The sequence below is a fragment of the Lemur catta genome, chromosome 19, assembly GCF_020740605.2.
Source record: "Lemur catta isolate mLemCat1 chromosome 19, mLemCat1.pri, whole genome shotgun sequence".
Lineage (NCBI taxonomy): Eukaryota > Metazoa > Chordata > Mammalia > Primates > Lemuridae > Lemur > Lemur catta.
In genome coordinates, this window is record NC_059146.1 from 24,753,490 (window position 1) to 24,776,506 (window position 23,017).

The following is a 23,017-nucleotide window of genomic DNA, read 5'->3' on the forward strand; positions in this document are numbered from 1 at the left end:
TGTCCATGGCTGAGGCCTCCCTAACTTCCTCTCCGGCTGGACATCTCTCCAGAACCCCAACTTGTATCTCCAATATTATTGCCCACTCGCTGGACTTCTGGAATCTGCCCCCAAATCCCAGCCTCAGAAAATGGCACCACAATCCACACAGTTGCTCAAGTCAAAATTCAGGAGTCATTCTGCATACTCTCTCTCCCTCAACATCTAATCCACCAGCCGGTCTAGTTGATTTTACCTCCCAAATAGATCCCAAATCCAGCCTCGCACACCATCCACTGCCTGCACAGTGGCCCAGGCCACCACCATCCTATTGCACCCACCTCTGCTCTACAAATTATGATACTTCTCCTAGTGGAGTTCAATTCCCCTCCCTCTGAGCGTGGCCACACTTAGCGGCTCCCTCTAGTAACAGTGTAACAAAAGTGAGGGCCTGTGACTTCAGAGAGTAGGGCATTAAAGACACTGTGGCTTCCTCCTTGCTCTCTTAGATCACTGGCTCTGGGGAAGAACAGCTGCCATGTCATGACGACACTCAAGCAGCACTATGGAGAGGCCACACGGTGAGGCACTGAGCCTTCCTGCCAACAGCCACAGGAACGAGTCACTGTGGAAGCACATCTGTCAGCTCCAGGCAAGCCTGCAGATGACCACAGCCCAGTCCTCACCTTGACTGCAACCTCAGAGTCCCTGAGCCAAAACCACCCAGCCAAGCTGCTCCCAGATTCCTGACCTTCAGACACTGCAAGAGCTCTGACAAATGTTCAAGTCACTACATGTTGGGATAATCTGTTGCACAGCCATAGATAGCTAATATGTTAGGTTATTAAGTATGGAATGTCCAATTTCCTTAAGTACTAACTAAGTTTGACAGTTGATATCTCTGACATTTCACTTTGACTCTTGGGTTTTGTTTTGTTTTTTTATTATTAGGGTACATCCTCATTCTTTCAAATGCAGGTTTTGGCTTGTGATAATCTTTCAAACTTTTTTTTTAAAAAGTTTTCAAAATTTTTGTGCAACCATGGATAAGTCAAAATTTTGTGTTATTTTCGAATATGAGTTCTGTCATGCAACCAATGGTCACAGACAGCTTGAAATATCAATAAAGTGTTTGGGAAGGATGTGGCTAATGAACGTACAGTACGTCAATGGTTTGAAATGTTCCCTTCTGGTGATTTTAATCTTGAAAAGAAGCCACGTGGGTAGAAAATGACGAGCTGAAAGCTGTAGTGGAAGCGAATCCATCTCAGCATACACGCGAATTAGCAGCAAGGTCTGACATTATTATTCCAACAATATTGGACCATTTGAAACAAATGGGCAAGGTAAAGAAGGTAGATGGATGGGTACCCACAGGAATTAAATGAGCATCAGAAGAGAAATTGTCTCGAAGCTTGCCTTTCTTTGCTGTCAGGACATAAAGACATTTCGATGCTGTATTGTCACATGTGATGAAAAATGGATTCTTTTTGACAATTGCAAGTGTTCAGCACAATGGCTGGATAAAGATGAAGTGCCGAAACACAGCCCCAAACCGAATATTCATCAAAAAAAGCTAATGGTGTCTGTTTGGTGGTCCAGCGCTGGTATCATCCACTACAGCTTCATGACACCTGGTCAACTGATTACAGTGCATGTCTGCTGCAACCAGTTAGACAAAATGATGAGGATGTTTGCAATTAAGCAGCTGAGATTGGTCAACAGAGACAGGCCAATCCTCTTGCAAGACCACATGTTGCACAAACAATGCTGCTTAAACTACAAAGGCTGAACTTGGAAACTCTTTGTCATCTACCATATTCACCAGACCTTGCACCAACTGACTACCACTTCTTCCAGGCTTTGGAGCACTTCTTGCAAGAAAAAATATTCAATTCTCAACAAGCTGTGGAAAATGCCTTTTGCGATTCCATCATCACTCATTCTCCAGGCTTCTTCGCTGCTGGCATAAACAAGCTACCCTTAAGATGGCAAAACTGTGTTGAGAGTTTAGGCGCATACTTTGATGAACTGTACTGCTTCTTGTTTGAGATATAATAAACTGAACTTTTGATTCTAAATTGGACGTTTCATATTTAATGACCTAAAAGCTCCTCAAAGTTCAAGAGACTTCTACTCTTCCCCTCCTCATTCCATTCTCCAGGGAGCAAGTCAAATATGGTATTCTCCTGCTTAAGAACCCATCAGAACTGTCTGTCACATTCAGAATGAAAATCAAAACTCCTCTATCAGGGCCTTCTGGACCTGCATAACCTGGCGACTTTTGTCTACTACCATCTCAACCTCCTACTAGTTTCCTCTTCAGTTTGGCCCCATCAACTTTCTTTCTGTTCCTTGAAAGCGCTTTCCCATCTTTGTGTTTGCTCTTTCCCATCTTTGTGTTTGCTCTTCCTCCTGCCAGGAACACTGTGGCCACCTCCCTGTGATTCTGCAGGTCTCACCTTCAGTGTTATCTCCTCTCTGACCACACTGCACCCACTCATTTTCTTTTAAACCTTTTTTCTTGTGCAAGTGACATTATTATTTTTTATCATACTCTACATGGTGCTTTTCACCATTACTGTTACCAGTTACTAGTTTCTTTTTTTTTTTTTTTGAGACAGAGTCTCACTCTGTAGCCCAGGCTAGAGTGAGTGCCGTGGCGTCAGCCCAGCTCACAGCAACCTCAAACTCCTGGGCTCCAGCGATCCTCCTGCCTCAGCCTCCTGAGTAGCTGAGACTACAGGCACACCCTATCACACCCAGCTAATTTTTTCTATTTTAGTAGAGATGGGGTCTCACTCTTGCTCAGGCTGGTCTTGAACTCCTGAGCTCAAATGATCCTCCTGCCTCAGCCTCCCAGAGTGCTAGGATTATAGGTGTCAGCCACCTCGCCTGGCCCCAGTTACTAGTTTCTTTGTTTACCAAGGAGATATACATGGCACGAGGGCAGGGATTTACCATGGGTTTTGCTCACTGCCATAACTCCAGTGTCTGGCTCAAAGAAGACACAGGGCAGATGTCCACTGAATTAAGCGGATACGTCTCTCACTGTTTCTTACCCCCAATCATGCAGCCCCCCAAATGGGGAATGCTGCTCCCTGCCCCAGGACTTACCTTCTCGGATCCATGCAAGAAGTCATTGAGGGCCTGCGGGTCACTGGAAGAGAGAGAGGAAGAGACACTGAGGAGGTAAGGAGCTGGGGAGGGGCGGGCAGGGGTGGGTGGGGGTGGGGAGCCCATTACTCACCAAATCACGTCTAGTAAGCATCTCCCATCCTCATCATCCATCGCCACTGGATGGGTGGGGTCAGGAAGAGGGGGAGGGAGACAAGGTTAGATTCTGCAGCTTGCCCAGCCCCCTCCCTTCACGGGAGCCCCTTGGAGGGGTCAGAGTTTCTGTTCCCTGAGTCCACGGGGATGGGTAGGGGTGAGGAAACTCGTGACGGGGGACAGCTTCCTTCCCCTGCCCTGCCCCACCCGAACTCCCCCAGCACCTGATGACGATGATGATGGCGACAATGGTATCAACCAGGACTAAGTGAGCCCTGGTCGTGTGCTTCATACACATTTAACTGAAGGGACCCTCACAGTATCCTGCCACCCCTGCTTTGCGAACGAGCAACTGGAGGCACCAGAGGGTCACTCTCCATCTCCAGGGAGCAGGTGGCAGAGCCAGGCGTGAGCCCAGGGAGCGGCTCCCGACCTGCGCTCTTCACCCCCAGGCTGTCCTGCCCCCCTGAACACAGAGCCCAGCCCGGGGCGGGGGTGGTGGGGGCTTGTCCTGTGTGTGAGGGGTGAAGGAGGGAGGGGGGGGGAACGAGAAGGGCCCCGGGGCTCAAGGCTCTGGGCCCCCTGTGCAGTGTGGCTCCTGAGGAAGGAAAGGGAGGGAAGGGTGACGGGGGAGCCAAGGCAGGAGCAAGGGAGAGACACCCAAGCACGGGTGCTCTGAACCGAGAGGCCACCGGCGTGAGAGGCTGGGCCTCACCGTCAGAATGATGAGGATGAGGACGGCTAACGTTTGCTGAGTGCTTGCCACGTGCCAGGCACTGTCTGAGCACTTCACCAACGTTAGCTTGTTCAACCCCCACGGGAAGGGATATTGTCAGTCCCATTCGACACCCAAGGAAACTGATGTTCTCTATATTTGCCCATCCACCCTTCAGCCATCCAGCCTTCCCTCCTTCCCAACTTCCTTCCTTCTCTACCTCCATTCATCCATCTCTCCATCCTTCCAAATGCCCCTTCATCCATCCACCCACCTACCCATCCCTCCACTCCTCCATCCTTCCAAGCTCCCATCCACCCATCTTTCCAAGCTTCCATCTAACCACCCATGTTTCTCTTCTGTCAAATGCCCAAACCAACCCATCCTTCCACCCACCCGCCCCTCCATTGCTTCCTGCACCCTCCACCGGCCTCCCAGTAACAGCACACAGGACACAATGAGAAAGACAATGTCCCTGGACGTGCAAATCTACCGCTCAGGGTTCTTACTCTCTTTTTTGCCCTGGGGTGGGAGGTCCTGAACCTCACTGGGGATGTGGTGACTGTCATGGATCACCAGCCCCTGCCCTAAAAAGCCCACATACAAAATCCTACCTGCCCCCTGAGCTGGGTCACAGCCCTCAACCCCAACAGCCTTCCCCGAACTCCCCTAACAGGGAGCTCCTCATTGCCGCCCCCAATACCCGCATCCTCAAGTGCTCTGTGATATAATGAAGGGTCTTGGACAAGGACCAGTGCTGTGGGGAATCTGATGAAAGGCCCTCTTCCCAGAAATACGCACGTGGGTGAAAATGCTACACGTTTCCCCGGGGTCCACAGATCCCCCTCCCTGTAGCACAAACACATGCACCCCCAAAGCCCTACACACCATGGGGACTGTCCCCACAAACACCCTCCGGGCTTCTGCTGCATCAGAGGTGGTGAGCACAGGCTCTCACCTGCCCCATACCCCTGCCTGGCCACACTTCCTCCTCCCTGTGCCACTGGGTCTGTGGCCTACGAGCCCCTGCCCTCCCTAACCACGGGGGCAGGAGCACAAAAAGGCAAGATCTGCAAAGAATCTTGAAGAAGGGGGAAAGGAGCAGGAAGACCCTGAGGGTGGGGTGTGACCCAGGGGCCCGGGCAAGAGAGGGAAGAGCTGAGGGATGTCGCTAAGCCAGGCTCTGCTAAGAAGGAATGTTCCTTCCTCATCCAGGAGCCAAAGGGGAACCGGGGAAGGCGGAATGAGGACAACTGCCCCTCCAGGAAGGAACTGGGGTGCTTCCCTGGTTACCTGCGCTACAAACGAATCATGAAGGGAAGGAGGGGGTGTCCGCTCCAGGTCTACGCGGGGCCCCCAGCTGGGGACTTGGAGAGGGTCCTTGCGGGGGCCAGCTGTGGAGAGAGAATGAGAGAGAGGCTGTGAGCGACAGTCAGTGAAAAGGAAAAGGACATCAAGACTGACGCACAGGTATGGGGGGGCGTGGTTGTGAGGGAGGTGGCATGGACTGGGGGGAGGAGGGGAGGACAGAAGACAGACGGAGGGTTGAAAAGACAATGTTAAAGGGGAAGTAAGATAGGAAGGGACAAATACAGGTTTAAAATCACACAAAGCAACACCAAACATTACCGTGCATACCGTGTATATACACCATACTAGAGCATATACCATTACACTGTACCATTCACTGGCACTTCAATGTAATAAAACATAGCTGGTCCGTGCTGTCTGCAGTGGTAGTTGGGTTCTATAAAGCCACCGTGCACACTGAATTGGCCAATCCCGAGCCGCTGCTCCTGGGGAAAACGCAGGACTAGGTTCCTGCCAGCCTCCGGCCACAACACTGTCATCGACCGATCAATGCATCACCTTGCTTCGTGTGTGTTTCTGTTTCAAGATACCTTATTTCATACATAACGTTGATCCATTCACACTGAGCCCACAGCCAGCGGGGCTGTAACTCCCACCCGAATGACGCTTCTCTAACGCACATATATTCTCCAAAAGGCACGCGACAGCCTTCCTGCACTTCGGCACCATGCTTGCAGTCGTTTTGTGCGAAGTCACCAATAAAAGATGCAAAGACGTGAATAACGTGGCACTAAATAGATTGTAAAAAGCACACGAGTTTGCAACATGAGCGGAAATGAGAAGGCAGAGCGTCGCCTTGTTTGACCTTGGCTGAGAACGTGCACGTCGGGCGGCTCAAATGTGTTTCGCTGCTCTACACGCTTCTGACCGGGAAGGCACCATTTTGGGGTGACAAGTGTTAGCAACAGGTGCATTTGCAAATACAGAACCCATGAAGCACGAGGACCAACTATCATAATCGTGAGGATAAATCACGTTGGTCACAGGCCCCCTGTGTGCTGGGCACTGGCTAAATCTGTGTGACGCAGGTACTCCTGTCATCCCTATTCGGTGGGAAAGGAGACAGGCTCAGAGGTTAGTAACACGTCCAAGATCCCACAACTAGTAAGGGGCCAGGCTGGGATTTGAGCCTTGGCAGACTCACTCCAGAGGCCCCGCCCTTAACCACCACCCCCCAGACGACCCTCTGGTCATGATGAATATTTTTTTTCCTTTTTTTTTTTTTTTTTTTGAGATGAGGTCTCGAAGTCCTGGCCTCAAGTGATCCTCCTGCCTTGGCCTCCCAAAGTGCTGGCATTACACAGGCCTGAGCCACTGCACCCGTCCTTGTCATGATAGTTCTCTTTTAAGATCCAAAGCAAATATGGGAAAAATGTTAAGATAATATCATGGTGCCAGGTGACAGGGGTGTGCGTGTCGTTGTTATCATTTTATGAATGATTGGGATGCTTCAGATTTGAAAAAGCAATAATGAGACGGGCATGGAAGAAAGAGGAAGGAATGGTGGCTGACAATGAAGAGCTAAGAAAAAAAGAAATTCAAAAAAAGGTGGGGCACAATGGCTCATGCCTATAATCCTAGCACTTTGGGAAGTCGAGGTGGGAGGATCGCTTGAGGTCAGGAGTTTGCAAGACTAGCCTGGCCAACATAGCGAGGTCCCATCCCTGCAAAAAAATAGAAAAATTAGCCAGGCCTGGTGGCACACGCCTGTGTAGTCCCAGCTATTCAGGAGGCTGAGGTAGGGGGATCGCTTGAGCCCAGGAGTTTCAGGCTGCTGTGAGCTACGATGACAACACTGTACTCATGCCCGGGGAACAGAGTGAGACTCTGTCTCCAAAACAAACAAACAAACAAAGAGAAAGGGACAGGAGTGGAGAGCGGCTTCTCCTGTTCCTCTCAGGTCCCAGACCCCAGAATGATCTAGAAAGACCCTGGCACACGGGATCCTTTCCAACTGGAGTCCAGCTGCACTGCTCCTGGCCTGGAAGTGTTCACAAGTTCCCAAGGTGGCTCCAAATTCGTTCTGTCCTCCTCCCTGGCTCTAGTTTTGGGTGTGGCCCAACCTCTGTGAACTTTTAGACAGGAGAGGGTGCGTCGTTTCCTGAACGAGGTGAATTTCGAGGGAGGCTCTGGAGCTCCCTGTGAGAATTTTTTGTGTTTCCATGCCAATGGCAACGTTAAAGAAACGAAAGGGGAGCTTCCCGGGAAGGGGGACCGTTCTGCATTGTGATCCAGGTGCGGGTCCTTGAGTGTTCACAATTTAAGGCTCAGGTTTGCATTTCAATGCGTATGCATTTTACTTTAAAAAACTGTAAAAAAAAAGATAGTAATCATGGAGTGGTAGTGAGTGGAAGAAACAAGAACAGCAGATAGGCACCTGGCGGTTTTGTTATACTGTTCTATCTACTTGATATATTTTGGAAAGTTTCCTTAACAAAAAGTAAAATACATGCCAGTGACAGGCAGGTCTGGGGACCTCTGAGACGGCCCCTGCCATTTCGGTGCCTGGGCTGGCACCCACGTCTCCCGCTGGGCTGACGCCTAGAGGCCCAGCATGGTGTGCCAGTGATGTGCACAGGATCTGGGCCTCAAATCCCCACCCCCCATGAACTGGCTGGGTGACCTTGGGCAAGTGCCTTCGCTTCTCCAGGCCCTGGTGTCCTCATCTGTAAAACGGGCACAATCACAGTCCCCGGCCCGTGGTTTGCACACAGCAGATGCAGGCATGGAGCTTACTGGTATTGACGTTATTTTGTGAGTATTATGAACCATGGCTGGCTAATGAGAAAAGGTCAGAAGTGCTCCTTCTCCCCGTCCCTCCTCGTCTGCACACAGTCTCACCCCGATTCTCAGGACCTGCCCTGGATCTAGAAGGTCAGAAATCAGGAGAGGGACTGGGGTTGCTGCTTTTTAAACAAATCCTCCAGATTTCCAAAGCGCCCGCTGCCTGTGTGTGCTCACCGTGACCAGTTCTGCAGCCAGGTGTCCTGGGTTCCCATCCTGGGACTGGCACTTCCCAGCTGTGTACCCTACAAGTTACTTATCCCCTCTGTGCCTCAGTTTCCCCATCTGGAAAATGGGCATGTTAACAGTACGTCCTCCACTAACAGTTACACAGTAACACCCTTAATCCTCACGCGTCCTACAGCACTCTGTGAGTGACAGATACACCAGCTGTAATCATCTTGACTGTCATCGCCGATGTTATCTCACATGGCGACTCCCAGAGCTTTCTGGCCACAGCCCAGTGAGGCTGCACAGAAGTCCCCAGGTCCTGGCTTTTCCATCTGATGCTGTTTGCCACGCGTCACCCTCCTGCGGGTTTGGAAGGGTTAATGGATCATCTGCATCAGCCAGGTTGGGGACAGGGTCCTGCTGAGACTGAGTCTCCCTGAATCCTTCCACCCACCCTGGCATTACCCCCATTTTCCAGATGAGATAAATGAGGCTGAAAAGAGCGGGGCCATAACGGAGAGAACACTGTGCGACGCTTGCACAGGGCTGACCGTGTCTGCAGCTTTCAACCAGGAGGCAGAGCGAGCTCGAAAGACACAGATGAACCCACCAACTGTTGAAGAGAATGAGAACACTGCCTGGACATCTAGCGACACTAAGAAATCACGATTAAGGTTCTAGGTGTAATAACGGCATCATTTTTTTTTTCGTTAAAGAGTTTTTGCCTTTTAGAGATACATCCTGAAATATTTAGAGGGGAAATTACAGACTGCCTGCAGTTTCCTGCGAAACAAGCCAGTTGTGTGTGTTCAAGGAGCATAAAGACCTGAGCTGTCCAATATAGTTGCCATTAGTCACGTGTGGCTATGTACATTTAATTAAAGTTAATTAAAATTAAATGACATTAGGACAAAAGACATGAATAGACATCTCTCTAAAGAAGACATACAAAGGCCAATAAGCACATAGAAAGATGCTTAATATCCCTAATCATTAGGAAAATGCAATCAAAACCATGATGAGATATTACTTCAAATTCATCAGAAAGGCTATTATCAAAAAAACAGGAAACGACAAGTACTGGCAAGGATGTGGAGAAACCGGAACCCTTGTGCACCGTCGGTGGGAATATAAAATGGTGCAGCCACTGTGGAAAATGGTGAGGCAGAGCCTCAGAACATTAACAGGCCAATTACTACATGATCCAGCGAATTTCACTTCTGGATAGACCCAAAGAATTGAAAGCAGAGTCCCAAAGAGATATTCATAGCAGCATTATTCACAATAGCTGAAAGGTAGAAGCAACCCAAGTGTCCACTGACATACGGATGGACAGATGTGACATGCACACACAGTGGAGTATTAAGGAGGGAAGTTTTGGCCCATATGACAACGGAGATGAACTCTGAGGATGTTATGCTAAGTGGAATAAACCAGTCGCAAAAAGACAACTATCATACGATCCCACTTATATAATAAGGTACCTGGGGTTGTCAAATTCACAGCAACAGAAAGCAGAACGGGGGTTGCCAGGGGCCAGGGGGAGGGGGAGGGGGAGTTAGTATTTAATGGGTACAGAGTTTGAGTTTGGAAAGACGAAAAGAATTCTGCAGATGGATGATGGTGATGGTTGTTCAACGATATGGATGTACTTAATACCACTGAGCTGTACACTTAAAAATGGTTAAGCTGGTAAATTTTATGTTCCGTGTATTTTAACAAGATAAAAAAAGGCGGGGGGGCAGGGCCAGGTGTGGTGGTTCACACCTATAATCCTAGCACTCTGGGAGGCCAAGGCGGGCGGATCATTTGAGTTTAGGAGTTCGAGACCAGCCTGAGCAAGAACAAGACCCCATCTCTACTAAAAATAGAAAGAAATTATCTGGACAGCTAAAAATATATAGAAAAAATTAGCCGGGCATGGTGGCGCATGCCTGTAGTCCCAGCTACTCGGGAGGCTGAGGCAGGAGGATCGCTTGAGCCCAGGAGTTTGAGGTTGCTGTGAGCTAAGCTGATGCCACGGCACTCACTCTAGCCCGGGCAACAGAGCAAGACTCTGTCTCAAAAAAAAAAAAGGCGGGGGAGAGGCAATTATTATAAAAATGTCAAAGTTTTAAAAAATTTTAAATTTAAGAAATTAAATGAAATCAAACCTTTAGTTCTCAGTCATGCCAGCCACATTCCAAGTGTTCCACAGCCACGTGGGGCTGGAGCTATCACAGGGCCAGTGAGATCTGGGACGTTTCCGCCAGGACAGGGAGCCCCACTGCACAGCGGGGCTCTGTGCGATGGGTGGAGAACTGAACACTGGCGGAGCTGGCTCATGCCAGGGCATGAGGGGGTGCACGCTTTGTTATTCTACGTTGTGTACACTTGAAATGTTCTACAATGAAAGAATTTTAATTAACAAATACTTTACTACCAAATATCATTCACCTGTCTGATGGTTTAGTTGCGCTCTGTCTGTCTCTCCCCTACCAGAATGTCAGCCCCACCAGGGCAGGGACTTTTGCCTGTTTTGTGCCCTGCCAGATCGCCAGAGTCTGCACAATGCGTAGCACACAGTAGGAGCCCACTATTTGTGACACGAATGAAACAGATCCATTCTTTCATTCAAGGGGCAGCCTGGTGAAATGGGCATTTATTAAGCACTTACTGTGTGTATGGGAGTGAGCGGTGAGAGGCTGAGGATACCCAAAGAGCAAAAGCAGACCCAGTCCTTGGCCTTGGAGAACATGACCATGGTTCTCAGCCAGGGACGGCACTGGGGACCCCTCCCCTCTTCCCACGCATATGCAAAAGCTTTTGAAAAAGTGATTGGGGTGGGGGAGGGGAGTCTGCAATTAGTGTGCAGAGTTGTCAACCCAATATTGTCAACAGCACCCGTCAGCAAGCCTTGGTGTGGACAGCCGGCTCCTTGGCCAACCTGCTCGTAGCTCCTCCCCTTGCTGTGAAAAATTCTACTTCCTGCAGGCACAGCCATGTGACATGAATGAAATGGGAGTGGACACATCGTGCCCCTTCAGAGTAGAAGCTTTAAGAGGCATCACACACGGTCACCTGAGTCCCAGAACAGGAGGGACATGCAAACAGAGCCATAGGCAATCCACGATGGGCGTGCACCACAAACAAGAAACGAGCCTTTGTGAGCCACTGTGACCCGGGCTTACTTGTTACTGTGGCACCAGGCAGCCGACGCTGACTGGTGCACCCCGAGGAGCCCGTGCAGCCTGAACGCTTCCTGGGTATCAGGCCCTGTGCTAACTCCATACCCGCTGACTCCTCCGGATGCCCGGGGAAGCGGGAACGGAGCCAATGCACACTGGACAGGAAACAGAGACTCGGGGGATCAGGACACTTGCCCCAAACTACACTGTGGGGCCAGAATTCGAACTCAGACCTCGTGATTCTGCAGACCACATTCTTCACCACCGCGCTATAAAAAGCAGGAAAGGCTGGGCCTGAAAACCACAACCAGCTCGAGAGAACAGCGATGACGCAACAATGACACAGTGTCCTTCCAGAAAGTCGTGTGAATTCCTCCTCCGCTTGTAATGCAATCGGAGTTTTGCGCTGTCATCAGGAGCTGTGTGGAAGCCAGACTGCCTAGCAGGATACAGAATTAAAAGTGCCCGCTAAGCTCCAGAAACAGGCTGATTTTAATTCCCCAGTACGAATCGGAGTAACCCTCAGGTTACTTGCACGTTAATAAAAACGAAAGTGTACAGAACTGTACCATGTGCCGACAGGAAGTGAAGATGATGTGGCAAACTCTATTTGTCGCTTTCCAAAAGCATTTCCCCACTTCTCCTCCTTCCTTGCTCGCAGAAGCCTGATGCCGGGCAGGGTGACGCTTGCCAAGTCTAAGATGTAAACAAAGACTGTTCCGAGCCAGTCTTTTTCAAACTATGGGTTACGCCTTTGAAGGTTGTGAAATCAAATTAGCAGGCTGTGACCGGGGATTTCTTTAAAAAATTAACTAGTACAGAGGAAAACGGAATGGAACAGAATAGAAAATATTAAAGTGTATTACACATAGTAAGGGTAAGGATTAGTTTGTGAAATGGGTTTCAATTATGTGTCCCCGTATGTGTGTACATACAAACATACTTTGTATTGTGAGCTGTGGTCAAGATAGCCCTAAAATAATTACATAAGCAAGAGGCACTCCTATCCTCTTTATCAGAAACTCACTTTCCCAGCCTTCTTTGTAGCTAAAGTAGTCACAGTTCTGCAAATAGTAAAAACCAAAGTATGTAGACTTGAGTTCTGCTCAATGAGTCTTTCAAGAAGGACTCTGGGAGACTTTTCCAGAAAACAAAAACAGAGCTGCTCTAGAAAGTTTTTTGCTTCCTGCTTCCAACTTTGAATATAGTTGAGATGACTGGCACTGTGGCAGCCATTTTGCAACCATAAGGCAGCAAACCTGAGGCTGATAAACCCACCTGCAGAGGATGGCTGTTGGGAGGAGAGAAAAAGACTGGCTTCTTAATAGCGCCTCATGGTCTGCCTGCCTCCAGACTTCTTAATCCTTACTGCTTAATCCACTATTTGTCTTCCCAGTATCTGCAGCCAAACACAACCTGACACAAAAGAGCTTGCATTTCTAGATATCTTTGCAACCCAGCACAAGGACTCTCACAGCCTACCATGGGGTCAAGGACTGTCCCTTGTGAAACACTGATTGGGAAGAGAGGCCCAGCAAAAAGGGAGAGGGCTGGTGAAAAGAGGATCTGAAACAAAGACCACTGTAGTTGATTGCAAAAGTGACCAGCAATTCTTCTTCCTGCTCCCATACTCTTTGTAGCTCCTCCTACCAAGGGATGGGGTCTACTGTTCTACCCGGACCCTGGGCTGGCTTCTTGACTTGCTTTGGCCGACAGAATGTGGCGAAGTGACAGTGTCTGTCTCTGAGGCTGGCATACTTCCACTCTTTGCCCAGCTGCCACATGAAGCAGCCCAGGCGAGCCTGCTGGAGGATGAGACACACGCCCGTCGTCCCCATCATCCCAGCTAACAGCCAGCCAAGCCCTAGAAGCAGAGCCACCTAGCTGACCTACGGCTGACCACAGATTCCCCAGCCAAGACCAGCAAAGTACCTGACTACGCCCGGTCCACATTCTAACCATTAGGATCATGGTTTTGCGTTCAGCCGCTGTGGCAGACTCTATTTTCCAAAGATGGCTGCAATAATATCTCCAATCCCATGTGACCTTCTATGATGCGATCTTGCTATATTATACTTCCCTCGAACTGAGGAGAGATGTGACTACTTCAATCAGCGCAGTGCAACTATGTGACTTCTGAGCTAGGTCATTAAAGGAGATTTAAAATCAGCTTTTGCCTTGCCCACCAAGACCCTTACCTTGGAAGCCCAGAGCTGCCATCCTAGAAGTCTGACGACTCTGAGGCTGCCCTGCCGTAGGAAGCCGAGGTTAGCCATGTGGGGAGCCACAAGTAGGCGCTCTGTTGACAGTCCTTCAGGTTGTCCCAGCTCCAGGGCCAGCATGTCTGTCAATGAGCCTTTAGCCCCCAGCTGGAGTAACCCCCAGCCTTCGACTCATCCCAGCCAAGACCCCGGACGTTGTGGAGCAGAGACCCACTGTGCCACGGCAAATTCCTGACTCACAAAATCCATGAGCATAACACAACAGTTCCTTTAAGCTGCTATGACAATTTGTTAAATGGTAATAATAACAAGAACAGCCGCTAAGAGTCGGGGCTATTTGTTACGTAGCAAGAGCTAATGGATACAGCTCTCTTTGGTGACTAGAGACCAGCCTTGACCTCACACCTGACTCATCCAAGTCTTATCCATCCCCCTCCCAAATCTCTGCAGTCTGTCCCCTCCTCTCTAGGACCACTATTCTGGCCCAAATCTAGGCCTCACCATGTCTCTTTTCACCTCTCCACCCACCCAGCCTGTGTTAACATTCAGCTTGTTTGTAAATGGCAGCATGCATTGTTAAAATACTCAAAATGGGCTGGGTGCAGTGGCCCATGCCTGTAATCCTAGCACTCTGGAAGGGCAAGGCGGAGGATCCCTTGAGCCCAGGAGTTTGAGGTTGCTGTGAACTAGGCTGATGCCACAGCACTTCAGCCTGGGCGACAGAGTGAGACTCTAAATCAAAAACAAAACAAAACAAAACAACTCAAAAACAGCTGGGTGTGGTGGCTAACACCTATAATCCCAGCACTTTAGGAGACCGAGGTGGGAGGATCACTTGAGGCCATAGCAAGACCCTCTCCCTACAAAAAAATTTTAAAATTAGCTAGACGTGGTGGCATGCACCTGTAGTCCGAGCTACTTGGGAGGCTGAGGCAGGAGGATCGCTTGAGGCCAGGAGTTCAAGACCAGCCTGGATAACATAACAAGACCCCACCTCTACCTAAATAAAAAAAAAATTAAATGAAATACTCAAAAACTTGTCAACTGGTAAAGAAATGGGGCCCAAGCAGGCTTGGTACCGTCTATATTCCTGCCTGGTGCTGGGCACTAAGATCCAGCAGTGGGCAAAAGCAGAGAGCTACCTTCAACCGAAACACCAGTCAAGCCGCACGCAGAGCCTGCCTGCCCTGGCCCGGCTCCCTCCAGCCTCTGCTCCTGCAGGCCAACCGCCTTCCTCACTGGCCCCCAGACTAACCTGCCCAAACCCCAGTCCAACCCCTGCCTGGGAACCTTCCAAAGACCCCCCCTGGCATTTGATGTGGTCCAGGCTCTGTCCCATGTGCCCCTGGCTGCCGCCACCTCCCACTTCATCAGCACTGTCACCATCATAGCCAAGGTCGCTGAGCACTTACTAAGTGCCGGGTGTTATTCTAAGAGCTTCATCTTACTTCACTTCATTCTCGCAGCAGCCCTATGAGGCAAATGCCATTACCCTCTGCCCATTTCACAGATGAGGAAACTGAGACAGGAAAGGGTTTGGGCAACTTGCCCGAGGCCACCCAGTTAGCAGAATGGCTGAGCCAGGATTTGAACCCAAGCTGAGATGCCCAGGCCTGTGAGGACTACACAATGGTGTCAGCCGGGCCACCTCCCTGCCAACCCACCCCAACAGGGATGTGCTTCCGCAGTGCCCTCACAGGTCCCCACCTCCTCTGGTAGCCCGGCCAGGCCCTCTTCCCCTTACACTGTCACTTTGTCTCTGCCTTGGTCAGACAGGCAGATCGGGCGATGCGCCCCCACCTCATGGTACTTGGACTCAACATCCCATCATGCCCAAGAAGTTAAGCTCTTATGATGCAGGTCCAAGGTTATCTGTGGTGCATTGAACGGTGACCCCCAAAACGTATGTCCACATTTCAGACCCGTGGATGTGGCTGTCTCAATTTGGAAAAAAGGGTCTTTGAAGATAAAATTAAGTTAATAATCTCGAGATGAGATTGTCCTGGATTATCTGCGTAGGTCCTAAATCGAATGACAAGTGTCCTTTTAGCTGAAAAGGAGACTATGTGAAGATAGTGGCAAGATTAGCGTTAGGCACCGACAAGCCAAGGAACGCCTGAGGCACAGCAGCTGGATGAGGCAAAGGACCCTTCTCTAGAGCCTTTGGAGGGGGCACAGCTCAAATGACCCTGCTGGTCCTGCTGACACTTTTAGAACTATAAGAGAACAACTCCCTGTTTTAAGACATCACTTTTATAGTATTTGTTACAGCAGCAACAGGAAATAATATAGCACGTAAGTTTATAAGATAGAAGCATGTAATATGTACTGGGTATAGAATATATGTGTACGTATGTATGTGTGCTACCATGTACCAGTTGCACATGTTGTTCACTACACAAAGAAAACTAGATAAAGGGGCAAGTGGAGCCTCAAATTCAGTCCAGGCTCTGCTCACACCTGTGAGAAGGGTGGCATCTGCCTGGAGAACCCTTTCCCAATTCATATGAGGAGAGTCCACAGAGTTACACCATGTCGCAATTCCATGCAAAGGCTGAGTAAGAGCTAGCTGGGCCCTGGATCTGTAGCCACTGGCATGATGTGTCTGTTTCAAAGCCAGAAGAGGAAAACAGGGAAAGAAATGTTGATTCTTCACCCACCCCCACCCCTTTTGGGGAAGACAGAGAAAGAGCAATTTGAAGAGCAATTAAAATCTACAGCATCTTTGTTTTTAGTGACCTTTAGAGTTCTAAAATCACTGAATTAGTTTAGCCACATAAAAGCGAGCCCCATAAAGCTTGGATTGCTCATAAAGTGACTGGGGTTTAGCTCCTGAAAGCCTCGTTTATACAGGTCGTTACACACTCGAAATGTGTCGTGCGTTTTCTCTGTTCCCTTTTTACCATTCGACGCTGTTCTAAATACAGCTATAAAGCTGCGAGCTTGCCAGGAAAACCAGGTATCTCAAAAGGTTTTCGATTTTTCTCAACACTGTTTATGAGACATGGAAAAAGCCTGAGAAATGGTGAAGCACAGGCAATCAGGGTGGGTGAAAGGAACGTAAAAGCAATGATTATGTTCACGGGACACAGGGCCCCGGTGTCATTAGGCAACAGAGAAAGCTTCAAGTTCAGGGAAACATCGAGCAAGAGAAGCAAGGGGAAACACAAGTCCCAAGGACATCCCACACGTTTGTGGACCACTGGTTCCTAAGCTCCAGTCTGCACCTGAATCACGTGGGGGCCTTTAAAATACAGGTTGGATTCTGGAATCAGCAGGTCCGAGCGGCGCCTGAGACTGCACTTCTAGCAAGTTCCCAGGTGGTGCCGTATTGCTGGCACACAAACCACACTCCGAGAACCACTGCTCTAGAAGCGTCTGTCTCTTTAGTTCTTTCCTTCTGGGGCTCTTGTTCTCACATCAGACACAAGCCACCAGTTCCTGGACAATGAATGTCCAGGCCCCTGACAAAGTGGCCTCACGGAGTCTTCTCTGAGGCTCGGGAGGGCTAAAGAAGTTGCCCAGGGCCCAACCACCACTCCCAAGCCTGACATCCGGGTAAACAGAACTGGGACTTGGTTTCATTCAGTGAGGTGCCCCCCAAGAGGATGAATCACAATGAGTGTAGGTCCCTGTCCCTTTGCCAGAAACTTCCTTTCTCAGACTGCTTTGCAGCTAAGTGTGCACATAAGAAAGATTTTCCCATTTGGATAAAAAGGCAAGGCTTGGGAAAGCCATTTGCCCCTGCTTCTTCTTTGAAAGACTGTCGCCAGCAGGATGACAATGACTGGTGCCACAGCAGCCATTATGCACTCCCAAGAGGAAGGCCAAGAGAATCAGGGACACGGATCCAGCGGCCTGGCCATCTTCAGCTGCCAAACATCCCTGGAATGGCCTTTTACCAGACATCTTGCTCAAGAAGAGAATTAAAAGCCCGGATGACCAAAGTTAAACATACACTAACTCTATGATCCAACAATCCCACTCCAACGTATTTACTCAAGAGAAATGACAAGTATGCCCACAAAAAACCACTTGCACAAAAATTTTCATAGCAGCCTTATTCATAAAACCCCCAAACTAGAAACGGCTCACACAGCCGTCAACTTGTAAACAGATGAACAAACCGTGTTAGATCCACACGATGGGATATTTTCTCAGCACTAAAAGGGAATGAACTACTGCTGCACGGAACACCGTGGGTCTCAAAGGGGCCGGGGTAAGAAAGGAAGACAGATACAAGAGACTACACACCGTGTGAGGCCATGTATGTAAAGCTCTAAAACATGAGGAACTAATTTATAGCAGGGACAAAACCCAGAGGTGGTGGTCGCCCTTAGGGAGAGGATGGGTGTACTGACCGGGAAGGGCCACCAGGGAACTTTCTGGATGGTGGAGCTGTTCTGGGTCTAGATCTGGGTGATGCCTACACAGGCAGTATCCGTCCAAATTCATCAAGCTGCACACTTAAGATTTATGCATTTTATTGCATATAAACTATATCCCAGTAGAGCATGCTGGCATGTAAATAAGAAACCTGTGCAATCAATTCCCGTTAGTCAAGGTAGCTGTGTTCTACAAAGTCATCGCAAACACTGAATTAGCTAACACTGAACCATTGCTCCTGGGGGAAACAGAGGATTAGGCGCCTGCAAGCCTCTGGTCAACATGTTCATCAACCGCTCTTGTATATTTCTGTTTAAGGACACCTTGTTTAAAACACATCGATGATTCATTTACACTGACGACCTCATGGCCAACAGCACAATAACTCGCGCCTGAATGACGCTTCTCTGACACATGTGTTTTCTCCATAGGGCACATCACAGCCTTCTTGCGCTTACGAACACCAGACAGCACTTTAGCACTAAGCTGGGGACATTTTAAACAGTGAAATCGTAAAGCACAAAAATGTGAAAAAAATGTGGCACTAAACAGACCTTGGAAAGGACACTGTTTATAGTATGAGATGTAAGAAAGCAGAGCACTGCTTCGTTTGACCTCAGCTGGGAATGTGTACATCATCAAGTGACTCAAACTTTTGGCTGTTCTGTGCATGTGTGCAAATGGCCGGGAAAGCGCTATGAGTATTGGGTTTGGGATTACAAATAAATTTTAGTGAGGGCCGGGCGCGGTGGCTCACGCCTGTAATCCTAGCACTCTGGGAGGCCGAGGCGGGAGGATCGCTTGAGCTCAGGAGTTCGAGACCAGCCTGAGCAAGAACAAGACCCCGTCTCAACTAAAAATAGAAAGAAATTATATGGACAACTAAAAACATATATAGAAAAAAGTTAGCCATGCATGGTGGCACATGCCTGTAATCCCAGCTACTTGGGAGGCTGAGGCAGGAGGATCGCTTGAGCCCAGGAGTTTGAGGTTGCTGTGGGCTAGGATGATGCCACGGCACTCTAGCCCGGGCAACAGAGTGAGACTCTGTCTCAAAAAAAAAAAAAAAAAAAAAAAAAACTTTTTTGTGAGTACATGAATTTATAAATATGGCAACCTCGAATGATGAGGGTCCACTGCACATGGCAGTATCCACCAAGACTATAAATGCATTTTCCCTTTACCCAGCTACTTCGTTTATGGGAATATATCCAACAGGGACAATCAACATGTCCAAAATTATGCATTTAGGAGATTTTACCACCATATTTCTAATAGCAAAATACTGGAAACAACTCACTGGCCATCAGTAGTGAACAAGATAAATAAACGATGGTCCATCTCAACAGGGGAATACTACGCAGCTATAAGAAAGAGAAAAAGGTACAGCAAGCACAGGAAAAGATACTCAACGTCATTAGCCACCAGAAAAACCAAATCAAAACCACGAGATACCGCTTCACCCCCATGAGGATGGCTAGAATCAAAAAGACAGAAAATAACACGTGTCCGTGAGGACGTGGAGAAATCAGAACACTCATACGCTGTCGGTGAGAACGTAAAATGACGCAACTATTGTGGAAACCCATCTGGCAGGTCCTCAGAAACTTAAACATGGAGTTACCAAATGTCCCAGCAATTCCACTCCGACATACAGACCCAAGAGAAAGGAAAACATAGGTCCACATACAAACTGGTACACGAGTGCCCAGAGCAGCATTGTTCGTAAGAGCCGAAAGGTGGAAAAATAGCCCAAATGCCCATCGATGGACGAAAGGACAAACAATATGCACTAACAGGACACCCACAGAAGGGGACATCGCCTGGCCATAAGGAGGGATGAAGCCCTGCTATAAGCTGCGACACAGAAGACCCTTGAAAACATGCTAAGTGAAAGAAGCCAGACGCCAAAGGCCACACATTCTACGATTCCATTTATACGAAATGTCCAGAATAGACAAATCCATAGAGACAGAAAGCAGATTAGTGGTTGCCAAGGGCTGTGGAGGGAGGAATTTGAAGTGGCTGTTCACGGCTACAGAGTTTCTTTTGGGGATGATGAAAATGTTCTAAAATTGATTGTGGCGACGCTTGCAAAACTCTGTAAATACACTAAAAACCACTGAATGGTACACTTTGGATGGGTGAATTTTATGGTATATGAATTACATGTCAATAAAGATGTCATAAAAAAAAATATAAAAGAACGATGATGTTCTCTGTATCCTGGTAGGGAAAGATCTCCCAGGAAAAGTAAAATGCAGAACAGAGTGTATAAAATGTTACCATCTGCTTAAGAAGAGGGTGAAGGAGAAAGAACACATATTCTGAATGCTTTCACACGTCTAAAGAACTTCAGGAGGGGTCAGCACGACACGAAACATGCTGATCAACTATGAGGGGACCTGGCAGATGGAAACGAACTTGGGAGGGAGAAGTCTATAAAAACAGATGCTCCGTCTATTTTTCAAAATAACGTTTGCTTTTTCAGCCAGGCCAATGTATTTGCCATTCCAAAAAGTAAATTAAAAAAACATTCATTGAAAATAATAAGAGATTATTTAAGCCAACAGTATTGAGATCAACTGTGACATGCAGTCAAATGCATACAAGCCAAAAAGCCACTCAGTGGCAAGAGGTGGTGCAGGGATTAGAACCCAGGTTCTGAGGACACCAAAGCCGTCACTGCTTCGCAAGAACACCCCACTGCCTCGTTTCTGATGTCTGCAAAAACTCCGGACAACTTTTCCTTCCCTCCACCCTCCTGTGGCAGAAACGGTTTTCTTCCTGGGTTTGGCATGAGCCTTCCTAACTACTGTCCAATTTCTCTCACACGCTACGCAAGGCAGAAAAACCTGAGAGTCCGGAGGAGTGACAGCAAGCCGACGTGTGCCCCAGGAGCTGGCAGGGAGTCTGGCTGGCAGAGCCCCAGGCCTCAGTCCCAGAGCAAATACCTGAAGACGCGGATCTGGTGCAGCTCCCACATTCCGGTCCAACAACAGGTCCCGGGCGAGCCATGGGCTTGCAGCTGCATCAGAGCCAGGAGCGGGGCCGTCTGCAGGCACTGGCCAACTCTGGCTGGCTCCAAGATGCCACCGTTCCTCCTGTTTCTTAACTCTGCCTCACCCTCCTCTAGGTCTTGGAACCAGCGCGGGCTGCCCAACCCTCTCGTGCTCGCTGCCCGGAGGGCTGCGGGGACTCCTAACAAGCCTCTGCTTCCCCCAGTCCCTCCTCAGTTTCCCACTTGGCAGCTCACTGATCTACTTTATTCAAGGTCCTGTTGTTCCCCTTCTCAGGACTCTCTACTCTCCCTACTGCCCTACTAATGAAAGCCAAATGCTTTCCAGGCGGGGCCGGGGCGACAGCCGTGAGGAAAGCAGACATCGCTGCCCTTCTGGAGCTCACACTCTGCGGGGGGGCCGGCCATGAATGAACAGGCCTCGTCCTGAAGAGCAGGCGACGGCTAAGCAGCAAAGAGGACACGGAGCGAGAAGTAGGTGGGGAGGCTGGGGGTGCACTGTGAGCTAAAGTGATCAGGAGGGGGCAGTGGCTCACGGCTGTAATCCCAGCACTCTTCCCAAGAAAGGAAGACGGCTTGAGCCCCAGAGTTCAAGACCAGCCTGGGTAACACAGCGAGGCCCCGTCTCTCCAAAAAAACAGGAACAATGAGCCGGGAATGGTGGTGCAAGCCTGTAGTCCCAGCTACTTGGGAAGCTGAGGCAGGAGGATCGCTGGAGCCCAGGGGTTTGAGCTTGCAGGGAGCTATGATGACACCACTGCAGTTTGCTCTGGGTGACAGAGCAAGACCCTGTCTCTAACAAAACAAAACAAAAGTGGTCAGGATAGCCTCAAGGAGAAGGTGAGTTTGAGCAGAGATGTGCAGGAAGTAAGGGGAGGAGTAACGTGAGAAACGGCACATGCAAAGGTCCTGAGGCACAATCATGGGGGTTCTGGCGGGGGGGGGGGGGAAGGCAAGCAGGCAAGGAGGGGTGGAGGAGGCAAGCGGGGAGGCGAGGTCAGATAGATAGCAAGGACCCGGTGGGCCACGGCAGGACTTCAGCTTTTATTCTGAGTGAGTCTGGAGCCTCCACAGGGGCTCTGAGCAGAGCAGGGAGGTGATCTGACTAGGGAGTTCACGGGATCCTTCTGGGTGCCGAGTGGAGCATGGACTGCAGGAGGCGAGGATGAAAGCAGACAGCACAGAAAGGATGGAGACATGATGGTCCAGGCGGGAGACATATGGCAGGGGACGGCTGCGGGTGGATTCTGGATATAATGGCAGAGCAACAGAGTTTGCAGACGGATGGGCCAAGGGCTGTAAGGAAAGTGCAAGGCCGAGACTGCTCCAGTATTTGAGAGGGAGGGGAGGGGAGGGCCGAGCAGCTGATGTCAGGACTCGAGGTGCACATCACCCTCCTACAAGCTCTCTCCTCCCATCTGCCACCCGCTTCTGTTAAGGCCATTCCCCTCTAATGTATTCTGATGGCCCCAAAGCTACTGGTTACCTTATTAAGAGAGGGGTCAATGCCCCTGCCCCGACTCCCACCCCAGGGCAAAGCAGGGAGGGCTGCTCAGAGCATCAGAGAAAGGGAGAAACACCTGAAGTGGCAGCAATGGGCAGGATCCCTAAGCCTTCCCCTCAGAGCAATGCTTTCTGTGTCTTGCTTCAGACTCTGTCCCCACCCCAAAGTCTAAACAGAGCTCCCAGGTTTATGTCTGACTTTGAATCCTCAAATGATCTTGGGGTTGACTTTGGCATATGGTGTGAGGTAGGGATCTGATTTCATCTCCTTGCACTTGGGTGACCTCTTTGCTTTTTGTCCCCATCTTCATTTATTATCAGTCTCTCCTTTCCCCAAGAATCTGACCAGTGGCCACTTTGGACTCATACCAGATGCCTGTAGGTGCCTTCCTCTCGTCCTGGGCTTTCTGTTCTATGCCACTGGGAG

General features: G+C 49.4%; 1 protein-coding gene across 2 annotated transcripts in view; it reads right to left on the minus strand.

The window, feature by feature from the left end:
* Positions 1–23,017, minus strand: part of BICRA (BRD4 interacting chromatin remodeling complex associated protein) — an 80,258-nt gene that overhangs the window by 21,500 nt on the left and 35,741 nt on the right. Inside the window, exons 1-4 of one of the 2 annotated variants that reach the window (XM_045531299.1) lie at positions 10,447–10,729; positions 5,261–5,361; positions 3,230–3,275; positions 3,097–3,139 (exon numbers count right to left, since the gene is read on the minus strand). In XM_045531299.1, the coding sequence (XP_045387255.1) occupies positions 3,097–3,139; positions 3,230–3,270 (84 nt within the window). In that variant the 5' untranslated portion in view covers positions 3,271–3,275; positions 5,261–5,361; positions 10,447–10,729. Of the gene's footprint in view, positions 1–3,096; positions 3,140–3,229; positions 3,276–5,260; positions 5,362–10,446; positions 10,730–23,017 lie in introns of those variants that run through there. The other variant, XM_045531298.1, reaches the window with a different exon arrangement.